Below are 17190 nucleotides of genomic sequence, written 5' to 3' on the forward strand. Positions count from 1 at the left end.
GTAACAGATTTTCTCTTTGTCTTTGAACACTTAACTATAGAGGTTTGTCCAGTTGACCATGTGAGGTTTGACCAAGGGCTCATTTATCCTTCCTTCATTTCAGTTGATGTATCTGTCACTGCCCACGCACTTCCATGCGTCAGTTCCGTCAGTGTGGACGTTAAGCAATACATCCGCAGCAACAAACATGGTGACGGAGGAGGAGGTCATAATCATGTCCCTCTTAAAGAGGCAAAAGCAGAGGCAGCGTTGTAGATGGCAGTGGTCTGTGAAAGCATTAAATACATTGCATAACCTCTCCTCTAAATATTCCGCTATATTTAAAAGTTCTTCCTTGTGTCCTACAGTTGTGTCTCACTTTGGCTACTCCGGAACTATTGGCTACACTGCCCCCACCATTTCCGGTGGCACTGCTTTGCTCCATACGTAGTCAGAAAATGTGCACAAATGTGATGAAATGAATGCAGAGTACGGACAGAAGGCTCCATCCGCATCCATATATCGTTGAACATAAATGAACCTTAACAGCAGAGATAAACGGCACCAACATTTACATCTGTTGGAAACTATAAATGCTTTTGGTCAGTTCAGAGAGAATCAAAGTAGGCGTGTTATCAATAAAATTAACAATGGCTCTGTTATATTCAAGTGTCCCAGTAAGTCATCGGTTCTAATGTTTCAAGATGTCTTCTGTGGAAAACTCCTTTGGAAGCAGCTGCAGCTTTTAGCTGTTCACAATTTAGCTGGTGAAAACTTCCCTTTGCCTTTTTCAAAAAGTTTCTTCTTGCAAACCAGTAAAAAAAAAAAAAAAAAAAAAAAGTTTTGTGAAGTTTAATTTTGAAAAAGTGTCAAATTAACTCTTAGAATATTGTTCCCAGGGCACAGATAATGGTTCAGTTTGTACCTAGACTGAAGCACAAACGCCTTATTACAGAACTTTTTCACAGTGCACCATTTGACTTGTGGCAGAAAAACCGCAGGTGTAACTTATAACATTAACGATGGCTCGGCTGCAGACCTGCGTGCAAATGTTAATGTCATTAACTACACCTGTGCTGTTCACTCACAACAGCATCTGCGTCAGTATCTGAAATTGAACCGAGTTCCCTCCAAAAATGCCATTAAAGGTACTAAAGTCTTACATTTTATTTACAAAGGCCTTGAATATTTTTCTTCCCTGACATAGACAGCAACATTACCTTTTTGTGTATCTGGCAGCGGGCTGTCAGGAGACGTTATACACCTCCAAACTAAAGAGTGGGATTGTTGTGACAGTGAATGGTGCTGCAGGAGGCTGTTTACTGCTTAACACTGTCACTACTGCTAAACACAGTAGCTAGGAAGCTCATTGACTTTTAATAGGCAAGCGACGATTGCAGCTAAAGTTTATATTATTTCCTAATTGATTAATCCATTCACAAATCTTCTGCTATTTATCAGCCCAGATCATGTTAAATAATTACATTACTAGGAATTATTGTTATGCTGCAGAAACCTTTTATGACAAGTCAGTGTATGGTACAATGTTTTTGTTGTTTTGACATCCTGGTGGAGAAATACTAGAAAGCCTAATGATATAATTTACTGATCACAAGGCACATCTCATCAAAACCGTAGGACCGTTGTGTTTTGATGAAATTAGATGGAAAATAATAATAGGCTCATTAGATAAAATATAAATACAAATTCTTACCAAACAATGAAAGAAGCTTGATTTGTCCTTTAAAGACTTTATCAGTGATTAGCCTGAAAGCCATCTGTACATTTAGACCTTTACTGGAGAACGGTTACAGACAGTACAGTTTGTTGTGACTCTGCACTTCAGCAGTCACAGACTGGGGTACTGGCCGTGACTGAAATAATTAGACTAGCCTACATTAGATTGTGACCAGCCTGGAGTCTGTCCCTGTGGTGTTTTACTTTAATGGACTCTTGTAATGAGAACAGATTCAAAATATGATTTACAGATATTAGATTTACCCCTTTGGACACATGCCCTTGCCATAATTGGAAGACAAACACTCACTTATTAACGAAGGAGCCAAATAATACACACACCCACCAAGGCCTCTAATAAAACCATATTTTTTTTTATTATTTTGGCAAAAAGTGTATATGTACAGCGTATTTAGAATTGTCATTTGACACCATTAAAATGCATCTGAACAGTGCTTCAGTGATGTGCTCTTAACCAGATCGCTCTGAGTAGCCTAAAAGCTGTGCTGTTTTCTGTCATGCATACATAATCTCTTTTCCTCAAGTTCTCTCCCCTAAGTGTGTCTCAGTCCTGTAATTTAATGTCAATATCTGCAAGGTTGAAGCAGTGATGCAGTATCAGTAAGCCTGTCTGTTAGTCGAGTCATCCAATGTTTGTTCAGTCAAGTCATGGCAACCGTAGCAACAGCAGACAAAATGGCAGACATGCCAAATATAAACCAGACACATAATCAGAAATAACGACTAGTACTCTAATTCAAGTATCATTCTGTTTCACAGACTAAGTTACACCTCTGACTACACTCTTACAAGTTACACACCACAGTCCTAACATCTTAAAGTACTCCATTACAGCAAGATTGCCACTGATAAATCTGTGACTATTAGCTGAGAGCCACTGATTTTATGGATCAGAAATAAACAAATGGTCAAATAAAACTGCTGAATTTGTTAGTGTCTGTTCACTGATTTTTTTTTTTTTTTTTTTTCCAGTTTCTGAATTGCGAGAAGCTGGTCAGTTTCAATGGCATTCTTACATGAATGATCAACTTCAGTAATTCAATGTTAAATTACGTTGACTAAGCATGACACGTTCCCTAAAATGTGTGGACAGTCGATGACATTTTCACACTGTATTTACAGGCGTATGCATCTGGAATACTATTTGATGCGGTGTGAATACAGGTGTCAAAGCAGTCTTATAAGGTGACATCATCACGAATAAACAGACTAAGACCAGGAACATTAAAGTGCTCCATGCAGGACAGACAAAATGTTCAGTTGTGTTGATGTTTTCACAGTTCATCTACAAGGCTTTTTTTTTGTCATAGTTCAATGTTAGGGGATACAAAACAAGTAATATTTGTTCAGCTTTTCGAATGGTTTAAATATTCAGGTGCGAAAAGCAGACAAATACAATATTCATGTTTCAGGTACTAGACAGGGGTGAGGATGAAGTTACTTGTATTTTAAAAAAAGAAGCCACCTGCCCTTAAATCATGGATGTGTTAGAGATGGAAGCCGAAGACAGTTCGACAAAGGTCTACTATAGTATTCCAGTAACTTGAAAATCACCCCTGTCCTTGTGCTGTATTGCATCAGTACATTCACCAACGTCTACATACACAGAAATGACATTTTTGAGCAGGCATATTCTGCACTCCAGTGAAAATTCACCTAAAACCAATATCGTAATATACTGGTTTTCATATAGTGTTTCAGGGAGCACAGGAGGGCTTTGTTCGGAATAACAACAACAGAATGTATCCTGTCAAAAATATACTAAAGCCTATTGTATGTATTTACAAAAGTATAGATTTCAATACACACAATAAGCAAATATTGTATGATCACATGGAGTACATATATCAGCTTTTCGGACAGGAAATACAATACAAACATGCGTGTTTTACGAGTACCTAGAAGTGCCCACAGTAAACGTGACATTTTACATTTACACATCAGCATATCAATCCAGAATAACCAGCTGCAATGAAGGCATAGTAGAATATAAATTAACCCAACAAACTCCATACAGGGTAAATATCTATGCTTTATCAAAATGTGCCAAACATAAAAAGTTTTTTTTGTTTTTTTTGTTTTCTTTTTTTTAAACATGAATTTGATAAATGGAATGGAATGAGATTTTTCATTGGTCACAGCACCAACTGGAATTTAATGATGTGGAAACAAACCATAAAAACAAATTTCCTTTTTTAAAATAAAACTATATATAGTGGTAGCTCTCTCCAATTTTAGCTATTTACACACCCTTCCAAGCACACCATCACTGCCTCATGAATTTTTGAATAAAAGTATTTCAAGAATTTTGTTCATTTCCGCACCGTGCACAGCTATCATTCTATTGCTCTGGCTACATCCACTTTGTCATCTTTCTCCCTGTGTGCCTTTTACTGGTCAGCATCAAATATTTATTGCTTCTTTATTCTTTAACAAGCTCAGCACTTCTATCTCACAGCCATTTCTTCCATTCGGGTTATTTCCATTCACAGGTGAAAAGGGACCGTTTAGGGATTCACTTTTCTGATTATTTCTCTTCTTCGTCCTTCCAAACTTTTTTTTGGCTGTCCCTTAGTCTTTAAACAGTGACACCTTGACTTCCACTCTTCCTTTATTTATTTACTGTATTGTCATTCTGTCCATTCCCTCCGTGCCTTCCCCGATCTCCCTCTGTTCTGTCCTCTGTCCCATCTTTCATGCCTTCGTTCCGAACCCTCCTCCTCCTCCGCTCTGCATGCTGAAATATTCGGTGAAGGATGGGAGCCGGGGCGGCAGTGGGGGTGAGCGTGTGGCCGGGCGGGGGGGTATTGGAGGTGGGGGCAATATCGATGTCAAGTCAGCAGCAGTGGTGATGATCTTCTGCTCACTGTTCCTCGGCACCTCCGGTCCTTTACAGGCCACCATCTCCTCCACCGTCTTCACTGGGTCCTAGAGGAAGGAAGATGATAGTTTTGCACTTTTGACCTGGTCTCATCCACAGGATGTAGGTTACGGCCACAGGCCACAGAGTGGGGTCTTGGAGACACTGTGTCAGTAACCCCATACTGTAGGTCACATTTTGGCAGCTTCCTCTGCAGCTCACTGCTGCTGCCATGGTTATATAGGTCGGGGTAAATTACACATGTACTAGATTTCCTTTTCAACTGGTTCATTTACTCGAGTCTCCACCAACTACTGTTCAAACTAGACCCTACTGTATATTAATGATAACTGTATGGTAAAGACTTCATGCTCCCCTGGGGACATGGTTGAAATCATTAAAGATATTATGAAGGACATTTTTTATATCATGCAACAATATGCAAATGTATGCAAAACTCTAGTCCTGTTTTCAATATATTCATTATTCATTAATCTGGCAATTATTTTCTTGATGAATCTATTAACTCTTTTGTCTACAAAACATCAGAAAACAGCTCATCAAATTCTCCTAGAGCTCAAGGTCACATCATCACATGGATTTTTTTGTGCAACCAGCAGTCTGACACCCAAAGGTATTCAACTTAGTACAATGTATGACAAGGAAAAGCAGCAAATGGTCACATTTTAAAGATAGAACCATCAACGTTTTGCCATTTTGTCTCGAAAATGTATTAACCAATAATTGAAATTATATTAATTTTCTGTTGATTGACTAATTGATCAGCTATTGGTGTTGGAGCCCCCAGACTTTGGCATACTCTGCCCGAGGAGGTCAGGCATGCTGGACCACTGCTCGAAACACATTTGTATAAAGCTGCTTTTAATTCTTGACTTTGATGCTTTTATCGTTTTACCCACTATCTTTTGTCTGTTTTTTTTTTTTTTTTTTTTTTTTTTACAGTTTTTTACATTTATATCTATGAATCTTTCTCTTATACTTGCCTTGCTAATTGACACTTTTTCTCTTTTCCGCCAGTCTTTTCATTGTCGGTCTGTTTTTATTCATGTACAGAACTTTGTAACTGTTATTATAGCAACAAAAATTACATATAATAATCACAATGATTTTAAAAGCATTGAAATGTGCTCCAGTGTTACAGTAAATGAGATCAAACCTAAAACCAGCTATTTAGTGACTAGTTTCTACATCTCACTTTGAATCATTCATTTGGTCTCCAGTAACTGCTAAAAAGACAACATGATATCATCACCTAATTGCAGTATAATTCTGTTGAAATTTGATAAACAATAATTAAATTAGCCCCTGGCCCCTGTTTTCTGTGTGGATATTAGAACAGAGTATTAGAAACACATTCCTCCAGATGGTTAGGATTGTTCCTCAGAATTTATATCTCAGTTGTCAGGACTTATCATGACTCATATTTGTTGTGATTCTCTTGTTTGTTGTTGTCGTTGTTATAACCTGCAGTTATTAAGCCCCTCTAACCTAGATTTTTTGATACTAAACTCACTATTTTATACTTACAGAATTTTGCCCATCTTGGAAAACAAATGATAAATGTTTTATTTGATATTTGTCAATTTGGCTTGGCAGCACATTATAGCACAGAGGCTGCTGTGATAACCTCAGAATTTACCCTTCAGGCCATTTTCTTTGTTCTTTCACCAAAATAACACTGGTCCAATAGCCTCACTGTGTCTGTGCAAGTACTCAACTGGAACTTCATTTCATTCACTTAAATAAAGACAAGACAGAGAACATTGTGTTCAACACCAAAGAGAAGAGAATCTTATTTCCCTTCTTGATTTCAGGGCTATAAAGACCAAAGGCCAAGTTTAAAATTATGGTTTAATTGGACTTTTTTTTTTTTTTTTTTTTTTTTTTTAAAGCAGTCGCCCTAATGCTTGTTCTTGCCATTTTCTTCCAATTAGACATCTGCAGTGAATGCATCAATTCTGCTGCCACATTTCTAACAAGAACCAAGAGAACAAAGCGCATAACTACTGTTTTACACTGGCTTTCACTTAGTCAGAGAATCAATTTCTGAGGACTAGACGTAATGGCTTAGAAACAGCAGAACCAGCCTCCATCAGCCACTTTCAAATGGAAATTAAAAACTTGTTTTCTCCACTGCACTTTTATTTTATTATATCTTGGTCTATTTATTACTGCCATGACACTTCATAAGTTTTTATCGTCTTTAATTTTCTGTTTTAATGCCTTTTTATCCAATAAACACTTTAAGTTGCCTCAGGTTTTTAAAGGTGATGGACATGTAAATGCTTACTACCATTGTTGTTGCATTACTCCTGCTAGTTTCTGCACGTTGTATCAGTATAGCTGAAGATCCAGAGATGATCTTCTGTCACTCATTTCTGTTCAGTACGAAAAAGCAACTTGCGAAAAGATTTTAAAGTTCCCCAAGCTAGACAATTAATCACGGCAAACACGCCGTCTTAATTTGGTCTTGTCAAAGTTTCTATTTAATCGTTATTTCGTTGTGCCTACTGTCATTCATCTGACGCCCACAGGAATAGATGGAAGTTTCTGCCAAGAAATAATCCATATAAACATGCCGCCTTACAAACTGTATTGTTACACTGATACCATCTAATTTGAGGCTTTGTTAGTTGAGACAGCAGGTAATTTCAAGCTAGGTTTGACACAGGTAAGTTTGAATTTTAAAAGCAACAAAAAATGTGTACAACTTAGATGAATCTAATTACATAGAGCAAGCACTGCAAAATGATTAGAGAGAAGCATAAAGTGAACATCGCCACACACAGCACCTGAGCTATAATTCTCATTCTCGATTCTCCCTTTACCCTCAGATATCAACCATGCATCCAAACATGTGTGCACACTAAGGTTCGACTCACTGATTGGATGGAGAAGAGTTCAGTGAAGTTAGGTTGAGAGTCTCCCAGGAAAGAGCTGTTTCCGTAAGCATGATGGGGGAAACTCTCAGCCCCCTCGCCCCCTTTTGGACTGGACAGCAGGATCCCAATCTGGGATGTCCGAACATGATATGGGAAGTTCTTATTGGCTGCTGAAGGGCGTGTGATAACCTAAGGGACAAAGGGATAAAAATATATGATGATTTCTGTTGATTCTTATATATAATCTATGTCTATACAGTATATAAAGCATCTAACACATAGTCAGAGCAAATGAGGTGCAGGTGAGGAGTGGGATTTGCAATGCATGCACTGAGCAGGAATATAAAAGGAAATTTGCGTGAGCAGTGCGGCCCATTAGTAAAGAACAATGTGTCGAAGGTGAGGAAGTGCTAGATAATGATGTGTGGAGGAGACAATCAGCATGAGGCAGATATGACTCAAGGATAGTGAATAATGTATGACTGACAGTGGCAATAATGACTCTTGAATAATGTGAACTATGTAGAAGCGCAAGGGTACGAACCAGGAAGACGATGTGAGCGTAGAGGTGGATGCCGAGCTGAATGCCGTTGACGATCTTCTCCCGGGCCCAGCGAGGAATCCCATAGTTAGCAATCAGAGCCATAACAGGCACTGCAAAAAACCTGAGGAAGACAAGTGTGCAGATTTAAGATAACAATGTGGAGAAAACATATTGAAAAGGAAACGATGAGAATAGAATTTGATGGCGAAAGAAAGAGAGCAGGCAAAGTAGAAGCTGATTTAAAGCACAGAGAGAGATAAAGATGGGAGGAGAGGAGAGGCGTAGATAATGAGGCGGGAGATAGTCGTAGCAATGAGAGAGTAATACAGAGATAATATTAGTCTTTGTAATCTACCCTTCATTTCCAGCTCATGCTATTATACACAGAGAGTGGAAGGAAGCAAGGCTGAGCAGTGTATGGAGATGGGTTTTTCTATGGGTTTTGTAAAGGCAAAACAGTACTTTCCAGTACAAAGCTTTGAACTGTTTTGCACCCATAAATGGCAGCATAAATTATTCTAATAGAAGAGATCTCATCAGCTGAGTAAAAATAGATATTTTCCTCTAGAAATCATTCACTCAAGTACAATTATCTACAGTGCGAGTAGAGCACAGAGGTTGGGCACACAATGTTTTTAGACGGATAGTGTAAAATAAACAACTTTTCATTCCAAAGCTGCTTTTTTTTTTTTTTCTTTTTTTAACAAAGCAGCATAAATTATTCAAATGTAGGATACCTCAAACAGAGGAAATGTGTATCTTTCTACTCCTGCAATCTCTGGCTCAGGTACTATTATCCACAGTGTGGGTGGGTGTGGGGGGGGCTGTGCAGGTCTCACCATAGTGTGTATGTGGTGAAGAAAGGGACGTAGAAGGGTTGTTTCTCTGGGTAGTGTTTCAGAGAGACCAGCACGGCGTAGCAGAACCACACGTAGGCCAGCAGCTGCAGGCCCATCAGTCCGTAACCTGCAGGGCTGTCGTAGGCATACAGCACTTCACCTGGGTCAAAGAACTGCCACAGGGACATGGGAGGTTATGCCAAAATTAATACACACACACACTAAGCAAGCTAAACTTTTACACCTAGTAAAAAAGAAGGGTCTGTTGGTTTGGCTTCACATTGCAGTCTGTGCCCTAATTACTAAGATGGATTGCTCATGGTTCAGCTGATGCACTGTGATGACGGAGCCAAAGCTCAGCTACTAGCATTCTGTGAGTCTTTGACATTGACACTTCTCCACAACTAGGTCATCGGCATATGTGTGCACAAGTTTGTGTGGCGCGTGTGCTTACACTAGTGCGGATGCTAGATTGCATTTTACAGTCCAGTGACTGGATAGTGTTGGCCATACAGGGTTACCCTTGCTACATAATGCATAGGTCTGACTGCCTGGTGTGGAGCTTCTTGGGATACAACCAGGCAACCAGAGCCTGTGGGGTTCTCGACTGCAGGCCCAGTAGCAGGAACTCTCCATTTCCGTTCCCATTGTAACCTAGTTTGGCATATTTTTAGCTGGAGCTCCCCTGAGTTTTGAGCTCTTTAATAGCAGGGACCATGTAAGAGGGCAGGCAGCAGATAAATTACACTGCTTCAGATCCACATATTGCAGTGAGAGAGATGGCTATAGGCTCCAGCATTAAATATAGCACAGATACTTCCACTGCACTATTCCCATTGGGTCATTACTATGCTGTATTCAAAGACTGTAATCCACTGTCCCTAAATGTACCATCATTGAATCTGACTGTGCTGAAGCCTCTGCAGTATGCAGAGATGCATGTATATGTAACACTCCTGAGGCTGTTATTAATTCATAAGCTCATATGTCTGACATCATATCTGGTGAAATCTGCTTCCGTCTTCTCATACACACAACATAGAGACAACAGTTTAACTTTCCACATCAAGGGAAACTTAAAGAAACAATCACACATCTAAGATTTATTATCTCAGGTGCAGTGGTAAGTATTGCAGTTCTCTTTTGTTGTGTTTGTAGTTCGGAGTCGCCTGGTTGTTCCTGTCAGGATCCATAATTTGTAACTCATCAAGGAGCTCCTATATATTTTTTGTACAATGGACTTAATGCATATTCATAATTAGCAATGCATCGGTGTAATGGGTGACTTGACAGAAAAAGCTATTACAGCCCACGTTGATCTGTGCACCCAACTCTCCCATGAATATTTATGAGATTATTAAAAAAGCCGGCGAGAGCAATAATACAATATGAGTGCAGACACTGTGTCCAGCATTGTCAATCAGGAAGTTTGCACCCAGTCATCTCGGGCATAATTCAGACGCTGCTTCCAAGTCACATCTGAAGAGGCGGAAATTGGAAGTGTTGATGTGTTTAACTAGCTGAGATATGAGTTTAAATTGAAAAGAAACTGAACTGCAGTAGACTTTGCTGTTGGTGACCAGTGTACAGATGATTTTATTAGTGTAAAAAATTGGGGCTGCCCTTAGATTATTTTCACGTTTTATAATTCTGTCAATTATTTCCCCCAATTAACTGGTTCATCTTTGTCTATAAAGTGTCAGAAAATAGAGAAAAATACCAATCACAGTTTCCCAGAGTCCGAGCTGATGTCTACAGATTGTTTGTCCCGTCTTCATAATATAAAGTAATACATAGAAAAATCTTCACATTTGACAAGCTGCAGTCAGTGAACGTTTGGCATTAAACAATAGATAATTAAAAGTGTTGACTATTAATTTTCAGCTCCAGTGAGAAGAAGAGACCATTTTGATTTTCCATTCATCAGTTCCCTGCAATCACTAAACTTCTAGTTCACACATCAAGGTACAATTCATCTCCAAGTTGGCACCTCATACTTACAGAAAATCCAAGATAACAACTATTATGGCTGAAACTGAGAAAAGTAAAAGTATGGGGTTGGGTGTTGATTGGAGTTGAAATAGTTAAATACACTGATTGAAAATTAATCAACACATTTGATATGAATTTGAATGAATATTAATTTATTCATTTGTAGGATCAATTTAAAAACAATTCAATAAAAATACCAAACATTATCTTGTTACTGCTTTTCAAATACAAATGAAAATTGAAAATCTTTGGGTTTGGACTGTTGTACAGATTAAAGGCAACACGTTGGGCTCAGATAATTTGTGATTTGCAATTTTCAATTAAAATAGATTAATCAGTAATTAAGATAATCACTACTTGCTGCCCGAGTGTTGAAACTAGTGCAGTGTGGGTAATGTATTGTGTATGTGTGTACCTCAGCTTCATAGATGAAGAGGATGACGTAGGTGATTGTGTAGACTGTCATATAGATGCTCAGCTTCACTGAGCCGCTGTGACTGATCCTCGCCCTGACATGTGGATAAACCAAGAGGGTCAGAGGTTGCACACAAGTTAGAGGAAGATAAGAACCAAACACACACACACACACACACACACACACACACACACACACACACACACACACACACACACACACACACGAGAAGGAGGGATGCAGGGGCACATTGAAACACACACAGAAAAACACCCATTTGGCTCTTTACACTCAAGCAAAGTCAGTTTAATCTAAAAGCAGCTATGCAACAGCACAAAGAACTGGTGGGCTCAAATCTGAGCTGTGTAAATATAGAATGGCTGCGGACTCATGGATGCGGCAGGCTGTGAAAAAGACTGTCCGCACTCACAAAAGCAGAAATTAATGCTTGTTTATTTGCAGTCAACAAACAGAAGCATTTCAGCGTGAAGCCTTCATCAGCATTTCAAACATCCTTTTGCTCAGAGTAAATCATCACCACACACACATATCAAAGTTGTCAGATAGTTATCTCCAAACCGTCAAATTATCAGTCACTGCAGATAAACAGCCATGTTTTAAGCTTGATGGTAATGTAGTTTTGAGTTTATTCGCTGGGGTGTTAAGAGGGCTTAATAAGTACAAGAGCTAAAAGAATCTTCTGAACCCTGAGGATGATGTAAACCTAGAGTCGAAAAAGCCATCTTAAATCTTGCAAGCTCAGTTTTCACTTCACGAGTTCAGTCGGGAAAATGTCCACACAGATTCGACTGAACCTGAAGCTAGACCAATCTTCAAGCTATGAGCAGTAGTTTAGGTGATGACTCACCATCTCTTAAACTCAAAACCCCTCTGAACTGCAATTTAACAAGCTGTTGATTGTGCACTGTGAGGCCCTCTCCCCACATAAAACTGACTCCGAAAGCAACTGCTGGGGATATATTGGCAGAAATTTAAACAACATTTTAAGAGCAGCTGGCATGTTTCTCCAAGTCTTCCAATTCCCGTTTCAAACTCAAGTTGTCAAATTAGAAAGGGCAATGACAAGCTGTGTGAGTGTGGGGGCATTCATCCAGTCAGGTGAGAGATGGATACATGCTATGGAGAGCACTGGTGAATCAGCTATTGTGCAGTCTATCTGAAATGCCTGCCCCAAGCAAATGTTAACTAGGCTTTCCTGGAAAAATAAAAGCGAGTGAATCAAAAAAGATTTGTCCGCTGGGTTTGTGGGGCAAAGGTCATCCTTTAACTGAAACACACCAGTGCAGCATCCATCTATCACATCCCCCAGATGTATCAGGTTTTCATCCACACTATCAGAGCCAGCGTACTAACTGACTTTTTGACTGACACCCAACATTGTCATGAGATGAGTTAGTGTTATGACTGTGACAGCGAGGCCTGACAGTGAGAGACATAAACACACCCGCACAAGGTGACAGGGCTTTCACTAACAGAGATACATATAGGCTCAAACAAACAAAAAACATGTACACACACACACATAAACTACAAAAAAACCCCACCTGGTGACAGTGAAACCTTTGCCCAACAATATGAGCATCAGAAGGAACACCAAGAAACTGACGGAGAACAGTAATTTCCCTGGAGACAGACAGAGATGGAGAGAGACAGAAAGTGAGAAAGAAGACAGAAGGGGTAATTAGGTTGTGGTTTCCAAATCTGTAATATCAGAGGGGAAAGATAAAATCAGGTCGACACACACACACACACACACACACACACACACACACACACACACACGAAATCATGCATGATCTTGTGTATGCCCGTCAAACCAGCCATCACTGCTCTTCACACACATCCATCATCGACCACTCCTTCATTCTGCTCGGGCTGAGTGATTTTCCAGTGCAGAGGCAGTGTGAGTCAGTCAGTCAACCAGTCAGTCAGCCAGTCAGTCAGTCAGTCAGTCAGTCAGTCAGTCAGCCAGTGAGAAGAACTCACCGAGTATTTTCAGGCTGCCGTTGCCAACTCCATCTCTCGCATACAGGCCCCAGTAGACACAATGGAACAACAGGCTGAGCACTGTCAAATGGAAAAGATGGCGGAAGGAGAGAAATGGGAAAATAAGAGACGGGGGAAGAAGAGCAGAGAGGAGGAAAGCGAGGGAGAAGAAGAGAAGGAGACGAAAGAGAGGAAGTAAAAGAAAAGATAAAGAACAGAGGAGACAGAGGGATGATAATGCAGAAAGTGAAAGGGTGGGTGACGGTGGAGAGAAACAGGGAGAAGAAGAGTGAGACAGAAGAGAAGAGGAATTGATAAAGGGGGATGAAAAAGGACCAGGAGGCTTGAGAGAAGTGGGATGAGAGGGAGAAAGGGAATTTAGGGATGGCAGGAGAATCAAGAAGGGATTTGCAGAGGGGACAAGCAAGCGAGAAGGAAGAACGCGAGATAAGGGGGGAGGAGAGAAATGAGAGGACAGGATGAAAAGAGTGAGAGGTTGTTCGTCAGTAACAGCATGCTCCACTGAACACTGTGGCACAGCACGGCTGTTTGCAATAGTTCCTATTCAGAGGCTAATAAGGGTGATAATATCTCAGCTCTTGAAGAGGGGATTAAGGTATGAGATGCTGCAGCCATGCATGAGGCTCATTGTCATCCTGAGTGTGTGTGGCATAGTGTGTGTGTGTGTGTGTGTGTGTGTGTGTGTGTATGTGTGTGTGCTCAGGACAGAAGCTCTCACCCTCCACACCTGCCGCCGTCATAAACATTTTGTAGGTTGTGTGAAGAAGCTGTCTTCCCTTCAGATTGTCTGCAGAGTGAAAAAACCACAAGAATGAGATAGAGGTGATGAAAGCGTGTGTGTGTGTGTGTGTGTGTGTGTGTGTGTGTGTGTTGGTGGGGATAGAGATAAAAAGGATGGAGATATTCCAACAGATGGCGAAGGAGAGCGAGAGAGGTACGGAGAGAGAGAGAGAAGAAAAGGAAGAACAAGGGAATGGGCCAGACAAATAGGGGGAGCGACCATTAGTATGCATCCATCTTGTGATGCCCGTCTCTAGATGAAGCCTTATATGTCCTCCGGTCTCTGTCCCTAGTCTGAGAGGAAATATTGTTAATGCGTATTTAAGCTGGCAATTTTACTGCAAAAACACTCCTACAAATGGCAGAGGCCTGGGGGGAAATTTAGAGGCGAAGGAAGGATCATAAACATCCACACAAACACACACTCACGTCCCTGTACAACCACAGGCTTGGCCAGCCAAGTGTTGCTGAATCCTCCTCTGGTGTACTCAAAGGTACTATAATGCTAACAGGACATTCCTCCAAAAACAAACAAAACAAAAAAAACAAAAACAAAAAAACTCATCTTCGCTCACTTCAGTGTTTCATATTCTAACCTTTTCTTTCATTATCTGCAAACATCTGACATATTGTTTTGTATCTTTTAGGCAGATAAGACGTCTCTTTTTCTCTATCTATACAACAGGTTGCTGTGTTATTTTTATGTCCTTTGTTTGATTTGACTCATGTAAATGTATAAAACTCAAACTCAATAAAATTCAAATTTGCCAGTGTCAGCGTGCACTCCAATGAAGCTGGCAGCAGCAACATACACATGTTGAATAAGATACAGCAGTTCATTCAAAGCCTTCTACCAACTTGCATAAAATCACCATAAGATTTCAGCCGAATCCAAGACTCAAAGGATGTATTTGCACCTCATTACGTAGCCTTATTCCTCTGCAGCAAGGCGAGCAGAGTGGATACACTCCCCCTATACCCATCCATATAAATAACAGCACATGGGAATCCAACCAATGCACTATAAAACACACATAGACAGGTGGAGAAATCTTTGGAGGCATTTAACTACACAGCACTTAGATGAGTTAATTAATTTAAAGGCTGTTGAGAAAAGAAGTTCGCCACATGGTCCATTCAGTGGCTGATCTGGAACAGACAAACATGATAATTTGCAATTCCACAACAACTGGCCAAATCCATCTGCTGCGGAAGATGGTGTGATTCCAGCAGAACAGGACAGCTACTAAAGATTGTCTGGTTTCAGCTTTCTCTTGATACTGCCAAGTCATGCGGACTGTTTTGTTTTTAGTAGCCCAGAATTTGATGCCTAAACAATGAAGATGAAGATATTTTTGTTTGTGATGCGTACAGCTTAAAAACTCAATACAATAATAGCAATATCTCTTTCCACAAACAGTTTCTGCGTTACTGTTGATAATCCACAGTCTTCAGTTGGAACTACAGAAGAAACAGTCTCTACTGTATAAAAACAGTGTGTAGTGTGGATGCTGCTGCTGCTCCTCAATTTTTCAATTTTTCTCAATTTTTTCAGTCCTCTGGGCAACACAAACAAAAAAAACTTCTATTCATTCCCAGTCTACTGCAGTGGCTACAGAAATCTCAAAACCTGGACCTACACAACTAAAACCCTTCATATGGAAAGATACTGTAGCACTGGAGCAGTGATTTCCAGCCTGAGCTTCTGCTGGGGTCAAAATGGATGAGAATGAACAAAACATTTCTTTTGTTTAATTAAGAGTTACAAATCTAAAAAGGTGGGGAACCCTGGCACTAGAGGTACGTAAGAAATTTTTTTTTTTTTTTTTTTTGTAATTCACCGGTAAACTGGATGGTGACATGGGAAAACCCTGCCTGAGGCATGCTTGGAGTGAGTTTTCATTTGAGGGCAAGTCATTCTTCAGGGCTCTTATTCTTAGCTGCTGCAGGTTATTTCACTGTGACTTTCATGTGATGAACTTCACTAACGTTAAGTCTAGCACTGCCCTCTCCACTCAACTGTTCAGCTTCTACACGAAAACCGAACCCCGCTCTCTTCATCCTCTCACTCCTGCATCTGTGTAACTCATGCTCTGCTCTGACAAAGTCCCGGGCCCCAGGAGAAAATAGGCACACGCTCCACCTTTACTTATCAGAGGAAACATGAGAACTTACTCCTATCCCATCAAGAAAACATGTAGATTTTATATTAGGTCCAAAGGAAGTGCTCTTAATGACTGCTGTGGGCTTTGAAAGTCAGAATAAACTGGCTAGTTCACAGAAGAAGATGGAGAAAAAGTGATACAGTAAGTGGAAAAGACAGTACTTACAGGCGAAGTAGCAGGAGAGGAGGAACACCATAGAGAATATGACCAGGAACGTGATGTCCGTCTCCAAGATTCCTGCAAATAAGGGGTAGAGAGGGAAGGACAAAATAATTAATGAGAAAAGAAGATGATAAAAAAAAAAAAGAGGAAGGAGAAAAAAAAGGTACAAGAGAGTAGGAGGGATCAAAACCAGAAAGAAAAGGTGTCAATGAGGTTCAGAAAATATCAAGGGGAAGAAGAGAGGGAACAATTAAGTAAGGAAAAAAAAAAGGAAAAAGGAAAGGATGAAAAAAACAGAGAGGCAGGTACGTGATGAGGATACTGGATTAGTTAAGAGAGAGAGAGAGTGAGTTACCCTAGAAGCAGAGTAGGAGAGAGAGGGAGAGTATTGGAGATGTAGGAATAATTCATTTAGGAGCTACTTGGGTCCCTTCTTCTTTTCATCCCTTCCTTTCAGTTCATCTATCATCATTAATTCATTCAGCCGTCCCTTCATTATTGTAATTTGTTCAGTTCAGTGTGCTTTATTGGCCGTGCTAAGTGGTGTTGGCTTGTGCCATCAGCGATTCATTCCATAATCTCTCTCTTTCTGTCGAATCATTCTTACCGAACTCATCTGCAGAGAAATGCTGCGTCCAGAAAGACTGGCCATTGGTCAGTTTCATCTCGTACTCCAGCTGCAAGCCATCGCCCTGCAAGAGAGGGGGGGCAAGAAAAGGTAGACAGAGAGAGAGAGAGAGAGAGAGAGCAGGTGAGATAAAACAT

The 17190-nt window shown here is 40.2% G+C and overlaps 1 protein-coding gene across 1 annotated transcript in view; it reads right to left on the reverse strand.

Annotated features, from left to right (window-relative positions):
- Positions 1-4312: 4312 nt before the first annotated feature.
- Positions 4313-17190, reverse strand: part of tmem145 (transmembrane protein 145) — a 35343-nt gene continuing 22465 nt past the window's right edge. The window contains exons 6-15 of the mRNA XM_071469324.1: positions 17033-17117; positions 16429-16500; positions 14037-14105; positions 13298-13378; positions 12856-12934; positions 11291-11384; positions 8884-9056; positions 8045-8165; positions 7501-7689; positions 4313-4665 (exon numbers count right to left, since the gene is read on the reverse strand). Of these exons, the coding sequence (XP_071325425.1) occupies positions 4432-4665; positions 7501-7689; positions 8045-8165; positions 8884-9056; positions 11291-11384; positions 12856-12934; positions 13298-13378; positions 14037-14105; positions 16429-16500; positions 17033-17117 (1197 nt within the window). The 3' untranslated portion in view covers positions 4313-4431. The remainder of the gene's footprint in view (positions 4666-7500; positions 7690-8044; positions 8166-8883; positions 9057-11290; positions 11385-12855; positions 12935-13297; positions 13379-14036; positions 14106-16428; positions 16501-17032; positions 17118-17190) is intronic.

Source organism: Trachinotus anak, unplaced genomic scaffold, assembly GCF_046630095.1.
Source record: "Trachinotus anak isolate AG129_WGS33_773 ecotype Australia unplaced genomic scaffold, CSIRO_AGI_Tana_v1 ptg000032l, whole genome shotgun sequence".
NCBI classification, from domain to species: domain Eukaryota; kingdom Metazoa; phylum Chordata; class Actinopteri; order Carangiformes; family Carangidae; genus Trachinotus; species Trachinotus anak.